A 17260-nucleotide genomic window follows, 5' to 3' on the forward strand; every position below is an offset into this window, starting at 1 on the left:
CAACCAGGCAGTTATGTGAAAAGAAAATAGTAGCACAATTTGGGAACGTGGTGATCGTCATAGCTCTGTGTATGCAGAATGCAGAGATTCATTTACGTAACAAATATCTATCGATTGTCCACCATGTGCCAGGCACGTGGGATACATTGGTGAGCATAACAGCTCCCTGTTTGTGAGGAGCTCAGATTGCGGCAGGTGGGGGTGACGAGGCAGACAATGAACAATAAACACAATACATACATAAATCAGACAGTATTTTAGGAGGTAAACCATGGTAAGGAGAGAAGGAGGTAATGGGGGCTAAGAGTGCTGGGCAGAGAATGGGGTGGGTTACGATGTGAAATGGGGTGGTCAGAGTAGGTCTCCTGGAGAAGCTGACATCTGAGCAGATGTAGAGAAGTTTTAGGAACTAGTCTGGCAGAGAGAAAAGTACACGCAAAGGCCCTGAGGCGGGAGTGCCCCTGGTGTGTTCAGAGAATGGGGACGAGGTGGTGAGGGTGGAGGGTGGGGAGAGGGGGGAAGGAGGAGGGGACCTTCCAGGAGGAGAGGTTGGGGGTGTCGGATCATGTCAGCCATCCTGACTTGGGCATCTCTACTGAAAGAACAGTTAGAAGGCTGCTGAGACAATCCAGGGAGAGAGGACGCCAGTGGCAGTGGAGATGCAGACAAGTCCAGGGCATGTTCTGTTCAGCAAGAGTCGCAGGTGAACACCAGGAGTCAGACGGGCGTGCGGCAGACAGATGATGGGAACTCCACGTGCAGTCATCTGAGAGGTGCACTGAAGCAGCCGTAGAAGGGACTCTAAGGAAGAAGGAGGATGTCTGGCTGATGAAGTCATTTAATCTTCCAGTGTTAGGGGTGGGCTCTGAGGGACAGATGGATTCTACCCGAGAGCAGGGTTGGGTGGGTGGGTAGGGCAGGAGTTGCCGTCTGGGCGAGGCCTGAAGATGGGAAAGGTGGGGACAGAGTCAGGCCACTCTGTCCATCCTGACGTCCCAGTCTCAGCCCACGGGGCACATGGGAACCTGAAGGGGCCGAGACAATGGGGCAGAGGAGTGGGGGAGCCGGGGTGGCATCCCAGGTGGGAGGTAAGGACCAAAACAAGGCCAGTGGCTCTGGGTCTGGGCACAAGGGAAAGCGTGGGTGGGATGCTGGGGGGACGGGACGTCCTGCTGAGGGACTGGCTGCCAGCCCCGGGGAGTCGGAGGCGGCCCCGAGGCCCAGCCTGGGCAGAGGGAGCACAGAGGTGCCACTAACAGAAGCAGTTTGGTGGCAGGGGTGGGGTGAAGAGGAAAGGAGAAAGAGGCTGCTTCGGGACACACTGAAAGGGTGATGTCTGGTTGCGGGGTGGGGAGCAGCAGTCAAACAGGGGCTGGCAATGCTGGTTGAGGTGCAGGGACCAGGCTCAGCTCTGCTGATTTGCAGCCACTTGTTTGTTGGCGGGGGCTGGAGGTGGGGGCTCACAAAACCAGTGGGGAAACTGTAGGCTTAGGCTTGGAGAGGGGGCAGGAACCAAGTGAAACCAGATGGCTGGCCCTATGGCCAAGCTCAGGCTTCTGGCGAGTGCTGGGCAGTGTCGCTGGAGCCGGAAGAACTGGATGTTGGATGCCACCACTGCTGGTGGCCAAAGAATGAACTTGAAACTGCCCTGGGACCATGTTCTGGGAGGGAGCATCCATTTTCAGCGGGTGGGGACCAGGAATCTCACCTTTTCACCTTTCAGAGCAGAAGTGTGGGACAGGGTTCTGCTTTCCAGCCAGGTCCCCCAGTGCAGCGGGGGGCCGGCCGCCTGCTGGGAGCCTGAAGAGGCACAGGTCCCTGAGTTAGTCTGCTGGGGTCCTGTCGTGAAGTGCCACAGGCCAGGGGGCCATGCGAGCAGAAATGCATTGTGTCACAGTCCTGGCGTCTAGAAGTCGGAGGGCAAGGTGTGGGCGGAGCTGGCAGCCTCACAGCGCAGGAAGGGAGCCTGCCTTCCGCGCCTCTCTCCGGGCTTCTGGGCGTCGCCGCAGGAGGCATTCCTTGGCTTGCCGACGGACGGCTGACTACTCCCCGGGTCCCCACATCGGCCTCCCTCTGTGCGTGTCCCTCGCGTCCAAATTTCCCATTTTCTTAGGACGCCCGTCATCTTGGGTCAGGGCTCACCCTAGTGACCTAATTTTTAACTCGATTCCCTCTGTAAAGACCCTATTTGCAAATCAGGTCCCATTCCGAGGGAGTGGGGGTTAGGGCCCCAGCATGTCTTTGGGGAGGGGCGTCATTCGCCCCCCTAGCTGTCCCCTGCGGTAGCCTGTTGGTTTGGGTTTTTTAAACTTCGCTTCGTTTTTCTTCCTTTCAAGAACAGAATGGCTTTCATCCTGATGGCTTTAAAAAAAGATATTTATGAAATCGTCAATTTCCAAATTATGGAAATTAAATAAATCTGCTTTGCTGTTTCCATCATTCATATAAATCAGTTAACAAGTTTCAGTTTCTCTCAGCAGTTTCTGTTGATAGATGGTGGGTCCAGCGCTCTGCCTGCACCGCGTCCCTGGCCATGGGATCAATGTTGTTTTCATTATTAACTTTATTATCGTGCTGCAAAAATCCGTCAGGAAAGTGCGGCTGTTCTCGTGGCTTTTGGATGGAGAAACCACGGTCAGCATGTGGGCCATGCGAAGGGGCCAGAGACCAATTTGTACCAACGACCCGTCACCCCAGCCCACCCAGGAAGGGCTGGTTCGCTAGTCAGACCTTTTCTCCGAAGAGACCTGACGTCACCGTGGTTTTAGAAAAGGGTTCGGCCGCACATGTGTTGTTAGGCCTGACGTCTGCGGCGCTTCTGCTCAGTCGGCTGGGATGCGCTTTTCTCTCCTGTCGCCTCTGCTGGCGACTGTGCTCCGTGCAGGCCGTTCCGCAGGAGGACAGGAAGGAGGGGGCGACTCAGGGCCCCTCTTTCCACAGTCATTTCACCTTCGTGTCACCTGCTCTTTCTTTCCCATCTTCCTCCGAGGGCCAGCAGGCCAGAGGTAATTAGCTCTCCCTTATCAATGGCAAAACAAGCCCCTGGTCGTTTGTCCACCTCCAAATAGAGCTGGCAAAAGGAGGTTTGGAAATTAACCCAGCAGACTCTCCACCCCACCTTCCATCCCCCTCACAAACCTGCAGTCAACAAAAGGAAAGGAAATAAAAACATGGAAGAAAAAAATCACCCCTCCCAGGGTCCTCTGGAGGCGGCCTCCGTCCAGATGTCCAGGGAAGCCCGCGCCCGGCGAGAGCACCGGTGCGGAGGAAACAGGACGTGCCAGAAATCTATTTTTATTTGGTGCTAGCCTGACTCTGCCTGGGGTCCGTGGAAAATGACCCTGGATTCCACAAACTCCTTAGTGAACAACAAAGAGGCGCGGAGGCAGTGCCAAGGCTGTCGTGCCTCTGCCGCGCTTTGGACCCGCTCTCCTCCAAGGAGGCCTTGGAAGGCTGGGGCCAGGCCGGGCAGGAAGCAGGTGGTTTGCTTTAGAGAAAGGCCTGAGGCAGGGCCAGTGGGCGGGGCGCCGCGGGTGACAGATTTCTGTCCTCCTCCGCAGACGCAGGCTTTCCAGGCAGCAGCTGAGAAAGTGGCTGGGGCGGTGGGGGTCTCTGCTTTTGTCCTGGAGACCTACACCCCGAAGGGAGAACGTGACCACGGCGCACGGGGGCTGCGAGGGTGCCCAAACCTCCCCGACAGCAGAGTAAACGTGCCCTAGGCTTCCTGGTTCGGCCTGGGGGTGTGGCGAGAGCCTGGGGGGAGGAGGCGATGCTTGGAGGCGCCCACCTCCACCCCGCCCCCGCCAGGTCATTCCTCGGTGTCGCCTTCGGCCCACCGGCTCAGGCCTGCAGGCCCAGGTGCATGCAGCGTGGAGGGCTGAGGTGTTTAAAGGGCTTTTCTTCTTCTTTCTTTTCTTTTCCTCCCCCCGTCCTCCGCCCCCAGTGAGCTCTCTGGTTCTCTCCTGTGTGGCTGGAGTGAGGGATCCTTCTCTCCACATGGAGAAGGTTTCACATCATGTCTTCTGTCCCATTCAGCCCCCCTTCTACACCTCCTCTCTCACTCAGCAGATGCCTTGGCCGTCCTCAAATGGCCAGTATCAGCTTTACTGCACTTTTGAAAAAGAACAAGGTTAGGATGTTCATTAAGATGAAGCTTAGGACCAACCAGGGACTTCTGGTCATTTTCTGGGGTCCACCACCTTCTGTCTCTTTTCTAAAGACCGTCCCTCCCCTGTCTGTTGGGACTCTGGTTGGACAGCTCAGCATTATAATTCGAATACTCGGAAGAACATCGCCCCAGTTTTCATGAAGCATTTCTCAAACAGGCTCATTCTTTCCCTTCCTGTGCTAGCAGCCCCATCTAATGTCTTTTGGAAACCCGATGAGCGCTATGAAAATGAGGCCCTTGTGGTGGCCAGGAGCAGTCTCTCCATGGGGAGAAGGAAGAGGCCGGCTGGTACTGTCAGCACGGCTGTGAGCTGAGGGAGGTGACTCCCCCCCACACGGGCTCTCGGTCACAGCATCTCCGGTCAGGCCCTTTCCGACCGAGTCTCTGCTCCTCTGTAGTATCTGCTCATGTCCCCTTCCTCTGCCCAGGGCTCTTCGCTCTTTCACACTCACGATTCCTTGTTCCTTGTAACTTCAGTTCACTACTAACGTGGCCTGCTCAGGCCTTCGCTGTCCCCTTCTCCCGTCCCACCTCTCTGAGCCATCCAACTTCAGCTTTTACTCCTCGGCCCTGACTCCCTCCCGTCTCCCAGTTCAGGTTCCGGAGAGCACGGCTCTGGGTGGCCCAGCATGCTCTTCCTTCCTTGCACAAAGTTCTTCTGCCCAAGGCCATCCCAGCAGTCACTGTCCAGCCCAGGGCCCTGCTACATTTGGACATTTCTGGTAGGACATGATGCACCTCAAAGGCAGAACTCAAATTCCGCTGTTACTGGTTGACCTTTTATTGTGCCATCTAATATTGATAGCCAATGACTAAGAAAGATACAAGGCAGATGTCACTCGATTCTGATAGGGCGAGTTTTTGAAAAGACACTGATGGTGCCCTTAGCCCCAACCATCACCCTGATGGCATTATTTACCTCCCAAAAAGGAGTCTAGGTCAGGGCTGGCCACTCAAGGTCTTTTCAGTTACCTTTCTCATCCTAGAAGTTGTCTTCCTTCTCATAGGACTCACAATACAGATGTTTCCTAAGCTTCCTTTGAGATGTTCAATTCCCCTGTTGCTCCTGGCTGCCTTCCCTGTCCAGATTGTACATGTGCTTCCAGTTCAACCTGTATTCGGGCCCGGGGCTGCTGCAGCAAAGTGCTACCAACGCAGGCTTGAAACAACGGAAACTTACTCTTACGGTTCTGGACAACAGAAGCCTGCAATCAGGCGCCGGCTGGATCGCGCTCCCTCCGGAGGCTCTGGGCGAGAAGGATCTGCTCTTTCAGGACTGGCGGCTCCAGGCATTCCTGGCTATACCTTCACAACTCAGTCTCCGGTTGAGTCCTCCTCTGTTTGTACTGTTTCTTCTTCTGTCTCTTACAAGGACATTTGTCATTGAATTTAGGGGCCACCCAGGTAATTCAGGATGCTATCTGTCTCAAGATCCTTAACTCAATTACATCTGCAAAGATGCTTTTTCCAAATAAAGTCACATTTACAGGTTCTGGGGGTTAGGGGGTGGACATACGTTTTGCGGAAGGTGGGCAACATTTATTTCACTATCATTCCCATTTCCCTTAAAGACGTCCCCTAGTCAAAAGTGACCTTTCCCCTTTGTGGGTTCCCATGCCCTTGATTCAAGTCTCTTAAGGCACTTTTGTTGTTCTGTTGTGCAGTTTAGATATGTTGGTACCAGTAGTGAGAGTGTGGGTTGCAGAGTTAAAAGTCCTGGGTTCAAATACCAGCTCTGTCACTTGCCAGCTGAATGGCACTGGCCAAGTCACCTGCCAGGGCCAGGATGCAATGCGGCACCACAAAATTTAAGGAGGCTTTCACTCTCAGGCCCTGAAACTGCAGGATCAGCCTTCTCACCAGCAGTGAGATTTCTATGCACTTCCTTAAATTTTGTGCCCTAGGTGCCCATGTTGCCTGACCTTAGTTCCCACCCTGGTTTTTAAATCTGTAAAGTAGGGATAATGACCTTGCTGATAGAGAAATTGCCTGGATTAAGTGAGTAGCACAGAGAAAAGACTCTGCCCCATGCCTGGCACACAGTAAGGGACGAATAAATGAAAGCTGCCATTTCTCTGATCAGACACCGAGTTCCTGAAGAGCTGGTCTTCACGTCTAATTCGTTTTTATATCCCTAATAACTATAAGCACATTACACTGAAAATAGTATGTGATCAATTATGTCTGAGTGAATTAATGAGCATGTGCTAAGTTGAAGGCATGTGGTAATTGGGTTAGTGGTCTATAATCGGGCAAAACCACTCAAGCTTCGCGTCCCTGGATCGAGAGTTCTTGAGCTGATTCATTTCCTTGTTCATGTTCAGTGTTTAGAGGGTTTAGGTGAGGTGCTTTGGATGAAGGAGCAGAGCCCAAGCCTCAGTAAATTGCTGAGGTTGGTTTTCAAATTAGAACCATGAAGGAAAAGGCTCCAAAAGCGGGATGCGTGCACGCTGGGAGGATTAGCTCGCGTCTGGAGAGCAGCAGCTCAAATGTGCAAAGTGGCTTCGGTCCACGCATGCTGGTCCCATCAGGAACAGCTGGGCCCCTTCTCGGTTACGCACTTGCCAGCGCCCTGGGAAGGAGATTCTTTCCTAGAACTAGGAGACTATCTTGCCTCTTGCCTGGAACTCCATGAAACTGTTGGCAGCATCTGGCCCAGGTGGGTGCATCCTGAAACACATTTCTTTGAAGTTGGGATTGATATTCCTCTTTTACATTGTGGTTGGGACTCATTAATTCTCAATAAGGACCAACATTGAAGGCGGAGTTTCCTCCCTTTCTAGCAAAAATACATGTCCTTGGACAGGCCACAGATCCTGGAACTGATTTGCTCTTCTGGCACAGGACAGCATGTGTGTGGTACCCCGGGGCTGGTGAGAAAGGGGACAGACTCAAGAATTCCTGGATGGGAAGGCTTTTCCCTGCATCTACCACAATTGCTAAAACACTACGTATAGTAGTCCAAGGCAGGTATATTGTTGCATGGAAACTGTGTACGTGTGGAATTTTATTTTCTTTACTTCAAGATGACTGTAAGAGCCAGACTACTGATGAGTGTAACGATTTGAAACAGCTTCTAAATTCCTCATACCATCATGTTAGGTTCGATTCTGAGATCTTGGTCCCAAAAGCTCAAAATGTGCGTTTTTCTAGCAATCGCACTAAAGCACTCGTTTTCACTGGTGCCAGACACATGTATCGGGTTTGCAGTTAGTTGCCCTGTTCAAGGACTGCCTCTCTAACCATCCACAGAATTTAAGAAAAGCAGTCTGGAAGGGTACTGGGAAAGTTGATTTTAGTAACTACTATATTTATGTCCATAATATCACTATTAAATTGGCAAGCACGAAGCAGTTTTCGGTGTGGCCGAGCATGTAGAGTCACTGTTCCTGGATGAGCTGTGTGCTTGGAAGCAAGAAGCAGAGAGAGGGCTCTTGGCTTTGGGGATCTGGCTCAGGGTTTCTATCCACTGAGCCATGTCCACAGCTGCACCTGCTCCTTTCAGGGCCAGACTCGCGCACTGTGCTGTGTCTCTTCAATAGCACTAAATTGCACTAATCTAGGAAATCTGTTTTCTTCCCCTTCTTTCTCTGCCATGAAACAGACTCTCCAGGAGCTCGTGGAGGTGGGAGGGGTGTTGAAAAATACCTTCTGAGTCACTGCTTGAGAAGTTTTTTATTGCATTTTTTTCCCAGGTGATTCAAGGTAGCAAAAGTATTATAAGGCAAGAAGACATTTAAACTGAAAACAGCCAGATGGTAAAGACTTCTGCTTAATCTATTACATGAGAGGCAACCCATAGCCATTTCTGAAGCTATTATTGAGTGGGAGTGTGGGACTGGAGAGACTCTTCCAGGTAGGCAGTAGTACTCACAGAAGGACCACTGCCTTTCAGAGAGAAACTCTGGCACCAGCAGTGAAGTCGTGGCCACCATTTGTATCCTCTAGAAGCAAAAGGATCCTGACGTAAATGTCAAGACATGGTTCCACACTCCCATGGTATTTGGTTTGTCACGAACATGAACTGTTGCTTTTTAAGCTCTCCAGTGCCCAAGGAACAAGAAGCTGCATAGCAAGGGCGGGGGAGTCTAGACCAGGGGTTTGCTGGCTACAGCCTGAGGACCGGCCACCTGCTTTTGTAAATAAGGTTTTACTGGCACAGCCAGGCTCACCTGTTACACATCGCCTGTGGCTACTTTCATGCAACAACGGCAGTGGGGTAGTGGAGACACTGTATGGCCCACAAACCCAAAACATTTTCTCTCTGGGTCATTAAAGGAAAAGTTTTGCAGACCCTTGGTCTAGACACATAGTCAGATGAGTCAAGTGCTGGCTGAAGGTCCCCCATTCATGATGCCAAAAGAAGGGCTGGGTTGGCTTTGGTGGTTGTCATGCACTGTGTAATTTAAAAAATCTTTACAGCCCAGCACAGCTAAAATTCCTATTCACCTTATTTTGGAGCAGCAATATGGAAAGTAACATTCAGCCTGAAAACAGTTTCTATGTTACCTGAACTTCTAAGGCATTGCTACATGGCTTAGAGGTGCATAAGTCAGTGTTTTTTTTTTTTCAAAACTCTTAAAAAGATGCAAGTATGGGTGATCAGTAAAGTATCGGTATTGTGCTTGTGTCTGCGCAAAATTCTCCAAAGCTCAAAACCATGTGCTGTAGCTATAAATACATTCCTGCTTTAAGTCAAACTCTTCAGTCTCATTATTTTCCCAATCTTTGAACCAGTCTTAAGAGTCACCAGAAATCTGTAGTTTAAGACACCAGACACATTTCTTAGCTGAGCCTTCCCCGGGCCAACATGTTGGACCAATTCAGAAAAACATGCCATAAATTATGACTGTTTTATTTGAATTAATGGAACACATTCCACAATGGTAGGAATTTTTACCATGAGTCCCAAAGCCCGACATGGGCTCTAAGTTACTATGCATACATCGGAGATGGATTCGAATCCTGCCTTTGTGGCCAGGTTTGGTTGGTCTGATCAGGAGCTCAGGGTATGATAAAAGAACAAAGCTAAAAGGCCTGCAATGATTAAGATTATAGTCTCTATGGGCCTGAGTTCAACACCCTGCACAAATGCAAAAATAATTGTCTGGAACCTAGAACCTCGTTGTACAGACTCATTAATGAAGCACAGGGCTTAATGAAGCACAGGGCTTATTGCTTATGGCTACAACGAAGGTTAACTTTTTTTCTTCTCATTTAAATATTAGGTAGATCATAAGTAATGGGTGATTGTGCAAATGTTATCTCAGCAGGTTGTGACTCACCGCAACAGAAAAGCCACTCAGGGCACAGGAGCCCAGGGCTTCCCCTCCAGGCTCGGATGGGCCTGGCTGTAGCTTTGTCTGAGGTTTAAATGGCTGGAATCCAGTTCTCTCTAATCATCCCTCTGGCCTGGACGAATTTATAAGGCTTGAAATAATGACTTAGGGGAGCAACAGTGTGTTAGTGAAAATATCAGCAAGAATTTAAGTATGATTTTTGAGACATGTTAAGAGTTACAACATATAAACCCACTTGACAAATTTTAACAGCTAAACAAATGAAGGCATAGAATATTAACTTTTTCCTTCAGTTTCAGTGAAGGTAAATAGGACCTCACAGCTGAAGAAATGCCATCATTCTGTATTTTTATTTTAAAAAATTGGCCCTGGTTCTTAAATTTTCTCTTGCTTAAAAAGTCCACCAGCCAAGGTCTTTTAGTTTTGGTATGCCCCGTCACAAAATACCACTTACAAATTCTAATTTTAAAGACACCCTTAATTTGTAAAGGAGAGCTACAGGTAGGGCTGGTTTTCAAAACAGATGACTCACTGCTCCTATTTAGGAACAGCGGTTAAGAGTTTCAAAAAGGAATGCTCCCAAACCTTTGTTCAGGAGTAAGGCTGTGGGGTGAAGTGTCTCTTTAAAGCCAAGCAACTGCCACCGCAGCCCTGCGGGGAAAGCAGCCCGTGTGTTCTGCGGCCAAGTCGTGGGTGCACGTTTCTGTGTGGCGTTCCTGCGTGGGAAGCCAGGCTGTAATGAAGACGTAGCCGTCACACGGTCACCAGGGAGAGGCCCGTGGCGTGGGGCGCACTTCGAGCTGCGTTCCATGAGCACATGAGACTGTCAGGGCTTAGGAAGGCCCGAGTGTGCAGAGAGATGGAGGGGGGCCTGGGGCTGGGGCTCGTGCTAGCTCACGTCAGCGATAAATAGCTGCTGCCACAAACAGAACATGTGCAATTTCTTAAGGAGGTGGTATCGGGTGGCGGGCCCGCAGCCGCCCCTCTCGGCATTTCAGGCCTCTTTCTTCTCTCCACTTTGGCTCTGTGTCGAGTCACTTCCATCGGGCAGCGTTCCGTAGGATAAGCCGTTTGGATCTGGTTGTATTTTATCCAGCGTTTGTTTCCCTGTGGAGATAATAATCACACATGCAAAAAAAAAATATTTGAGCTCTCAGAGAAGAATATGTTTTAATCATTTCTCCTCGATCTAGGCCATATTTTATCCCTCTTTTTGATGCTATGCAGTCACCCTCTAAACAGAAGAGAAAAATGCCAGGGAAGAGAAGGCCCTTGGAATTCCACGTCCCTTTATATGTGAGCAGGCACTGCTTGAGAGAACGACGCCCCAGCCACAGGGCCTGCCCTGCTGGGCCGGGAAATCAGGCCGGGCCAGTTGGGAGGTTAACGTGAAGCATTCGCTCGTCTCCAGAGCCTTCTGCCCAGTGTGCTGTTGCGTCCAATGTACCTAACAACATAGAAAAACAGCCTTTCATAGTGGCTTCTAAAAGCTATTCCTGATCCTGTGGGTGGGGCTTTGTGAAATGAAAAAGAGAGTGAAAAACAAGTAAACTCTGTTTCCTACCTAAGAACCTCTACCCACAGAAGCCATCTATAACACATTCCCTCGCCACAAACACCAGTTCTTGCCCTGAACGCTCTCAGCCGGTCGAGACGGCTCCAGTGGGATAGGGGACACAGAGTTCACGGGGCTGCGTTTTCTCAGACGCAGGGCCGAGGTGCTCATGCTTTCTTCTTCAGAGGCTTGGCCCCAACAGAATGCTGGAGGACCCTGTGGGAACATCACTACCCCTGACCGGAAACCTACAGGTCACCCCAAACCCCCAGCAAAGCTGGAGATGGTGGAGGGTGGCAGCAGGGGAGGTGGGGAGGACACAGCGGAGAATTTCCTCTGCACTGGATGTCGCTTCTGTTGTCTGCATGGCTAAAGCGACTGACTCTCGGTGACATTCGAGAACTAACCGGAAAGATGGAGCACATCAAACAGATAAGGATGAATGAGGTGGGGGGAGGGGAGGGAGCTGCGTATGTTCAGGTGTCTGGGAAGCACACCACACCTGGCCCCACAGTGCACAGGCCACCGCAGTCTTCCTGGGAACCGCATTCCTTAGCAGCCTGGCCTTGGTCTTGAGATACCCCCTCCAAAGCTCTCTGAGCATCGGGGCTGCTGCGGGTGGCCATTCCCTACTCCTTTTCTCCTCTTTTCCAACTTAAGGAAACTCAAAGGGGAAACCCCCAACATCATGCAGATCCAGAAGACAGGGTCAGCTCTTTCACATCCTCAGTGCTCTGTGCAAACCTGACATTCGACGAAATGATTACTGATACTCACAGTTACAACACCGCCTCTGGTAGTATCATGAAATGTACACTTTTTTTGAAGAAAAGAACTATGTTTTATATTAATTTATACATCCAAAATAATACTAGCAATTATTAACTTATGAGGATGAGATTTTCTATTGTAAATGAAAGAATATATAGTTTTACCAGGAATATTTCCAAAATCAATGTAAGACTGTGGCAGAAGTTCCTTTTCTCGATTTCTTGTGACCAAAAACACACCAAGGAATGACAGCAAACACCTGTGAGAATAATATTAATAGAGGACATTGAAACAACTCACGGTATTCAGTAACTGAGCATGGTATTAGTCTACGTGATGACACAAATTCCTTTGGTTTTGTTCTTCCTGTTTCTCATGGTAAGCTGCCTAAAACTTGTCTTAATTGCTGCAGCCAGTAATATTTGTCCTCAAAACCAAGACCTGGAGCGCTGCCAACAAGTCTCTGCTCCAGGCTTTCACCATCTGGAGGCTAATTCAGGCTCTACACCCTTTGGGTAGACATTCAGTCTCATGTTCTCTCCGTGCATGCCCAGACCCAGTACTGGCATGCAACACATGCAAAAAATAATAATTTATTCTTTAATTTTCTAAGAAATTCAGTTGTCCTTGGCCATAAGAATAGTCATAGTTTCCAGATCCCAGAAGGTTCGGCTTGTCCAAATATCTTATGAAACTGAATGTTTGAGATAAACGGTTTTGAGTAACAGTCAGTGGTCACACAGAACACCAGGTCGAGAAGCGGCGAAGCATTAGCGGAGTGCCCTTTGGAACCCATGGGAGATCCTATACAGTGGCGATGCGCCCTCAAAGTTGTATCCTCTGCCAGGATGTTGGCAACGACGTCCAGCAACGAAGCATTAAAGCTGGGCAGCCACACCCAGAAAAGGGATGCTACAATCTGATGTTATTAGGTCCAGAGCTAGACCTGCCTGTCTTGGCCTTTCATTCTAGGGGATCCTAGTGGTCTCCACAGTTCCCTGATTGCGATCTAACCTAGGGGTTCCCAAGGGCAAGACAGGTCCGATATCGTATGAAAGGACTACAGAGTAGCTACAGAGCCAGTGGGTTCATCTTGGCTGGAACTGAAAAATCTCCAGGGTTTCAGACCTTCAGATAGACACCTAAATCACAAAGTGAAAGACACTGAACCTTGCATAGGATGTTAAATTGAAAAATGTTTCCTTTAGGAGCTCAGGAAACAGTTGTTTCTCATATTATTTTCCAACTTTTTATGCCTCAGGTACAATGCCAAAAATCCTACATAAAAGTAATAGGATTTCATATACCTCACTTACCTCTGGGACATTTACTCACCCCAAAATATATATAAATATAGTGAGAAAAGCTGCACCAAGGAATTCTTTGTAAAAGATGATACCTTTAACAAGAATTAAAGACAAAATGAATTTCAGCTTGTTTACAATACCTACACACTGTTTTTCAAATTTTGTTAATACAGGAGACCCTCTTTCTCCTGGGTTTTGCTTTCTGTGGTTCTAGTTACCCGCGGTCAACTTTGGTCCAAAAGCATGCAATGAAAAGTCCCAGAAATAAACAGTTCATAAGTTTTGTGTTGTGCTGGTCTGAGTTGCGGGATGCAACCCCGCAGCCCGGGACGGGAGTAGCCCCTCTGTGAAGCACGTGTGGCCCTTCTGCTCCCTGCCTGTGACTTAGCAGCCACCTCGGCTCTGAGACTTACTGCTGGGTGTCTCAGGGCTTGTGTTCAGTGACCCTCGTTTTACTGAACAGTGGCCCCACGGCTCGAGAGTAGTGATGCTGGCAATTCAGATACGCCAACAGGAAGCCGTAAAATGCTTCCTTCTAAGTGAAAAGATACGTACACGCAGGAAACAACGGTATCTATGGGTTTTGCTACTGTCCGTGGTTTTAGCATCCAATGGGGGTCTTGGAACATAACCCCAGCAGTAAGGGGAAACTACTGTATTTTTTAAAGTATAGTTAGTTACCCTTAAAGTGCACAGTCAGTAACTTAGTTTAAAAATACTTACATGCCATAGTTACATCCTAATGATTTCAAAGAAAACATAGATTTGTAGACTTTATATATAATGTTAAGTATCATTATTATAAAATCAGTACACTTTAATATAACTTTTTCAAGGAGAAATTTCTTACTCAGGCGAGGGTATGTCCAACTGGCATATGCAAGGAAACAAAACCCTATGGCATTTCCCACCTACAGTTTGCGGCCAGGGGTCAGCAAGCCTGACCTGGGAGTCTGGGTGCAGCCCAGGGCCTCTGACACAGAACTTGTGCTTGGGGCCAGCTGCTGCCCGTGCTGTCACTTCTGGCGATGCCCTGCTGTCTGCCAGGCCGGCCACACGCTCGCTCAGGCACTGGAGGACAGTGGAGTATCTGATGCGCTCCCCTCGCTCCAAGACTCACTGCCAGCCCCTCCCCCATCTCCTTTTCCTGCTCTTCCCTTTCGGGAAAAGGAACACACGCCTCTCCTTGATGGCCTCAGTGATTTCTTCCTGGCCTAAGACCCCAAAGCCTTCCTAGAGTTTTTATTAAACAAGATATCTCTAAATTATGTATTATCTGAAATTAAATCTTTGTGTGTGGATGGCAGCCCTGCTAGCTGGCTGACAAATATTTACTGAGAGTCTTGGGCACCAGCCCCTGTTCCTGGTGCCACAGACACCACGAAGACAAGACAGACTCCTAGTCTGAAGCCTATCTGCTCACCTAGTAAATAAACTTCTTATAGGAAGAAGCCACGTCCTGTTCTGATGGATATTTGTTGAATGACTGAACATTTCTGAAACATTATTACATGCTTTCTTGCAAAAATTTTTATGATTCCATGTTATTTAGTAAGCTGATGTGCCATAATACTCATTTCCCTATGGGTATTTTAAGTTGTTTTTGGCTTTTGCTTTAGTATATAGAAATAAACTACTTTGCACATATTTTTCCCCCAGTATTTTAGAATTTTTGTTGTTGTAGCTTCACATGGAATTCCTAAAAGAACATTTTCTTTTCTTTTAGAATTACAGTATAATGCACGTACCATAACTTTTGCCATTCTAACCATTTTTAAGTGTACCGTTCAGTCATGTTAAATATATTCACACTGATGTGTATTGTAACCAATCTCCAGGACCTTCTCATCTTGCGAAACTGCAACTCTGTGTGTATTGGACAACGGCTCCTCAGTTCCTCCCCCCAGCCTCTGACAACCACGTTTTACTTCCTGTTTTTATAAGTCTGACTACTCCAGATACTGCATACAGGTGGAATCATACAGTACTTATCATTTCCTGACTGCCTTATTTCACTTAGCACAATGTCCTCCAGGTTTATCTATATTGTAGCATGTGTTAGAATTTCCTTCATTTCTGAGGCTGGTATCTACATATTTCAAATTTCATTGTATGTATAGGCCCCGTTTTCTTTGTCCCTTCATCTGCCTGTGGACACCTGGGTTGCTTCTGCCTTTTGGCTACTGTGACTGATGCTGCCATGAACCTAGGTGTACAAACATCTGTCAAGTCCCTGCCTTTGTTTCTTTTGAACATATACCCACATTGCTGGGTGGCTACTGCATTTTACATCGCCACCAACAGTGCACAAGGGTTACAATTTTTCTACATCCTCACCAACACTTGTTATTTTCCGTGTTTTTTCTTTTCTAGTGGCCATCCTAACAGATATAAGGTGGTATCTCCTCGTGGGTTTGATCTGCATTTCCTAAGGAGTAGTGATGCAGAGTGTCGTCACATGTGCTTACTGGCCATTTGTACATCTTTGGAGAAATGTCTATTCAAGTCCTTCACCTATATTTTAATTGGGTTGTTTGTTTGTTGTTGTAGAGTCATAGGATCGAAGGGTAGAAACATTTTTAAGGCTCTTGATAAAAACTATGAAACTCGGTTCCAGCGAGGTGGCGCCATGCCACCAAAGCTCAACAAGAATGCCGGTGACACTGCAGCCACGTCAGCTTGGTTATTGCGATGAAAAGAGAAAAACCAAAAATTTTACCAATTTAGTAGGCAAAATATGGTGTCTCATTCTGATTTTAATTTCAAGCCGTGCTTTTTGGTGGAGACAGAGAGAAGCTGGTCAAGAAGCTCCACCTCCCTCCAGCACTTCGGCAGCATCGCATGAGCTCTTATCCCCCAGAAAGCCCCAGCCTCCCTGACTCGTCGGTGCATCTGTGCACTGAGTCCTGAGATCCAGCCCTGTGGGTGCTCCCACTGGAGCTTCTTTTGAGGGAAACTACATCCTTACATGCCTTGAGCACATCGGTATTAATTAGTAGCTATGTGTCATGCCTGTAACTCTTCTTGACCTTGTTTCTTTTCTAATAATTCTAGGGCACACAAGTGTGCAAACTTTTCATTCTGTTGTCAACAAGCATAAAATGTTAAAAACTCAGATGTCCTGGCATATACTCTTTCTCTTTAAAAGAATGGTTCGATTTTGGGAAACAGAAAAGGTATTAATTACTTTTAAAAAGTTCCTACTGGCAGTCAGTCACATTGTTTGCAATGAAATAATGAAAACGAGCCAATTAGGAAACAGATAGTCCCTAATTATCTCTAAAATACATAGATTTTCCAATAGAAAGTGAAGTAACAATATGGGAAGGTGGTGAATTTATCCAATACGCCAAAGAACTAGGGCGGACCAGTACGAAACTTAGGAGGAATATACCTAAATCTACTATAGTTTGGTTTGGACCAAGTTTCAATTTCATGCTTTTGTTTTAAACACTATTGTATCTGATGTGTTAAAAAAATTGTCCATAACAACAAAAGAATGCAACAGTAGAAAAACAGAGGCCAGAACAGCAAAAGTAGTAGCTTCTGTCCTCATCTGTCTGGCCTTCCCTGGGTCACTGGCTTCAGCCGGGGATCCCACTCTCTGATCAAAGCGGTGAGGGCTGCGGAGGGAAGAGTCATGGAACCGGGGGCGTCTGGACCAAAGACAAGCACAAGAGGACGCTCCAGCTGCTTTGATGATCACAGGGGCTGGCAGGGAGAAGACTCCGGAGAGCGGAACTAAGATGAGTGTCTTGAATTCACAGGGAGGCTAAGTTCAGTCCAATATAAGGAAATGCTTTCTAATAATTAGAGCCCTCCGAATAACTAGAGTAATCTAAAACGGGACTGAGCTGTCTCAGGAGGCAGGGAGCACTGGGGAGCCTTTGCACAAAGCAGAAAAACCTGTCCCAGAGGCTGTTATGGAGGAGACTCAGACACTGGGTGGAGGCTGGAGGAGGTGGGCTACACAGATCCCCACAGTCTAAGGCTTCCTTGATTTTTCTCAGTATGCTTGTTGTGGGGACAGAACACCTATGCACAGAGAGCCGAAACTCACCTGCAATGATGGCACTGGTTGTAAAGAAGACATGGTTAACTGGCACCACGATCGCTGTATTGTAGAGTCTTGTGGCTTGATTTAGGAACCTAGAGTAGA

General features: G+C 48.3%; 1 protein-coding gene across 2 annotated transcripts in view; it reads right to left on the minus strand.

Moving 5' to 3' along the window:
• Nucleotides 1-7824: 7824 nt before the first annotated feature.
• The window catches only part of NIPAL2 (NIPA like domain containing 2), a 71736-nt gene continuing 62300 nt past the window's right edge, over nucleotides 7825-17260 (minus strand). Inside the window, exons 8-11 of one of the 2 annotated variants that reach the window (XM_045861301.1) lie at nucleotides 17162-17250; nucleotides 13130-13193; nucleotides 11959-12053; nucleotides 7825-10575 (exon numbers count right to left, since the gene is read on the minus strand). In XM_045861301.1, the coding sequence (XP_045717257.1) occupies nucleotides 10463-10575; nucleotides 11959-12053; nucleotides 13130-13193; nucleotides 17162-17250 (361 nt within the window). In that variant the 3' untranslated portion in view covers nucleotides 7825-10462. Of the gene's footprint in view, nucleotides 10576-11958; nucleotides 12054-13129; nucleotides 13194-17161; nucleotides 17251-17260 lie in introns of those variants that run through there. The other variant, XM_045861302.1, reaches the window with a different exon arrangement.

Source organism: Phyllostomus hastatus, unplaced genomic scaffold (assembly GCF_019186645.2).
Source record: "Phyllostomus hastatus isolate PE091 unplaced genomic scaffold, TTU_PhHast_1.1 phas_scaffold_21, whole genome shotgun sequence".
NCBI classification, from domain to species: Eukaryota; Metazoa; Chordata; class Mammalia; order Chiroptera; family Phyllostomidae; genus Phyllostomus; species Phyllostomus hastatus.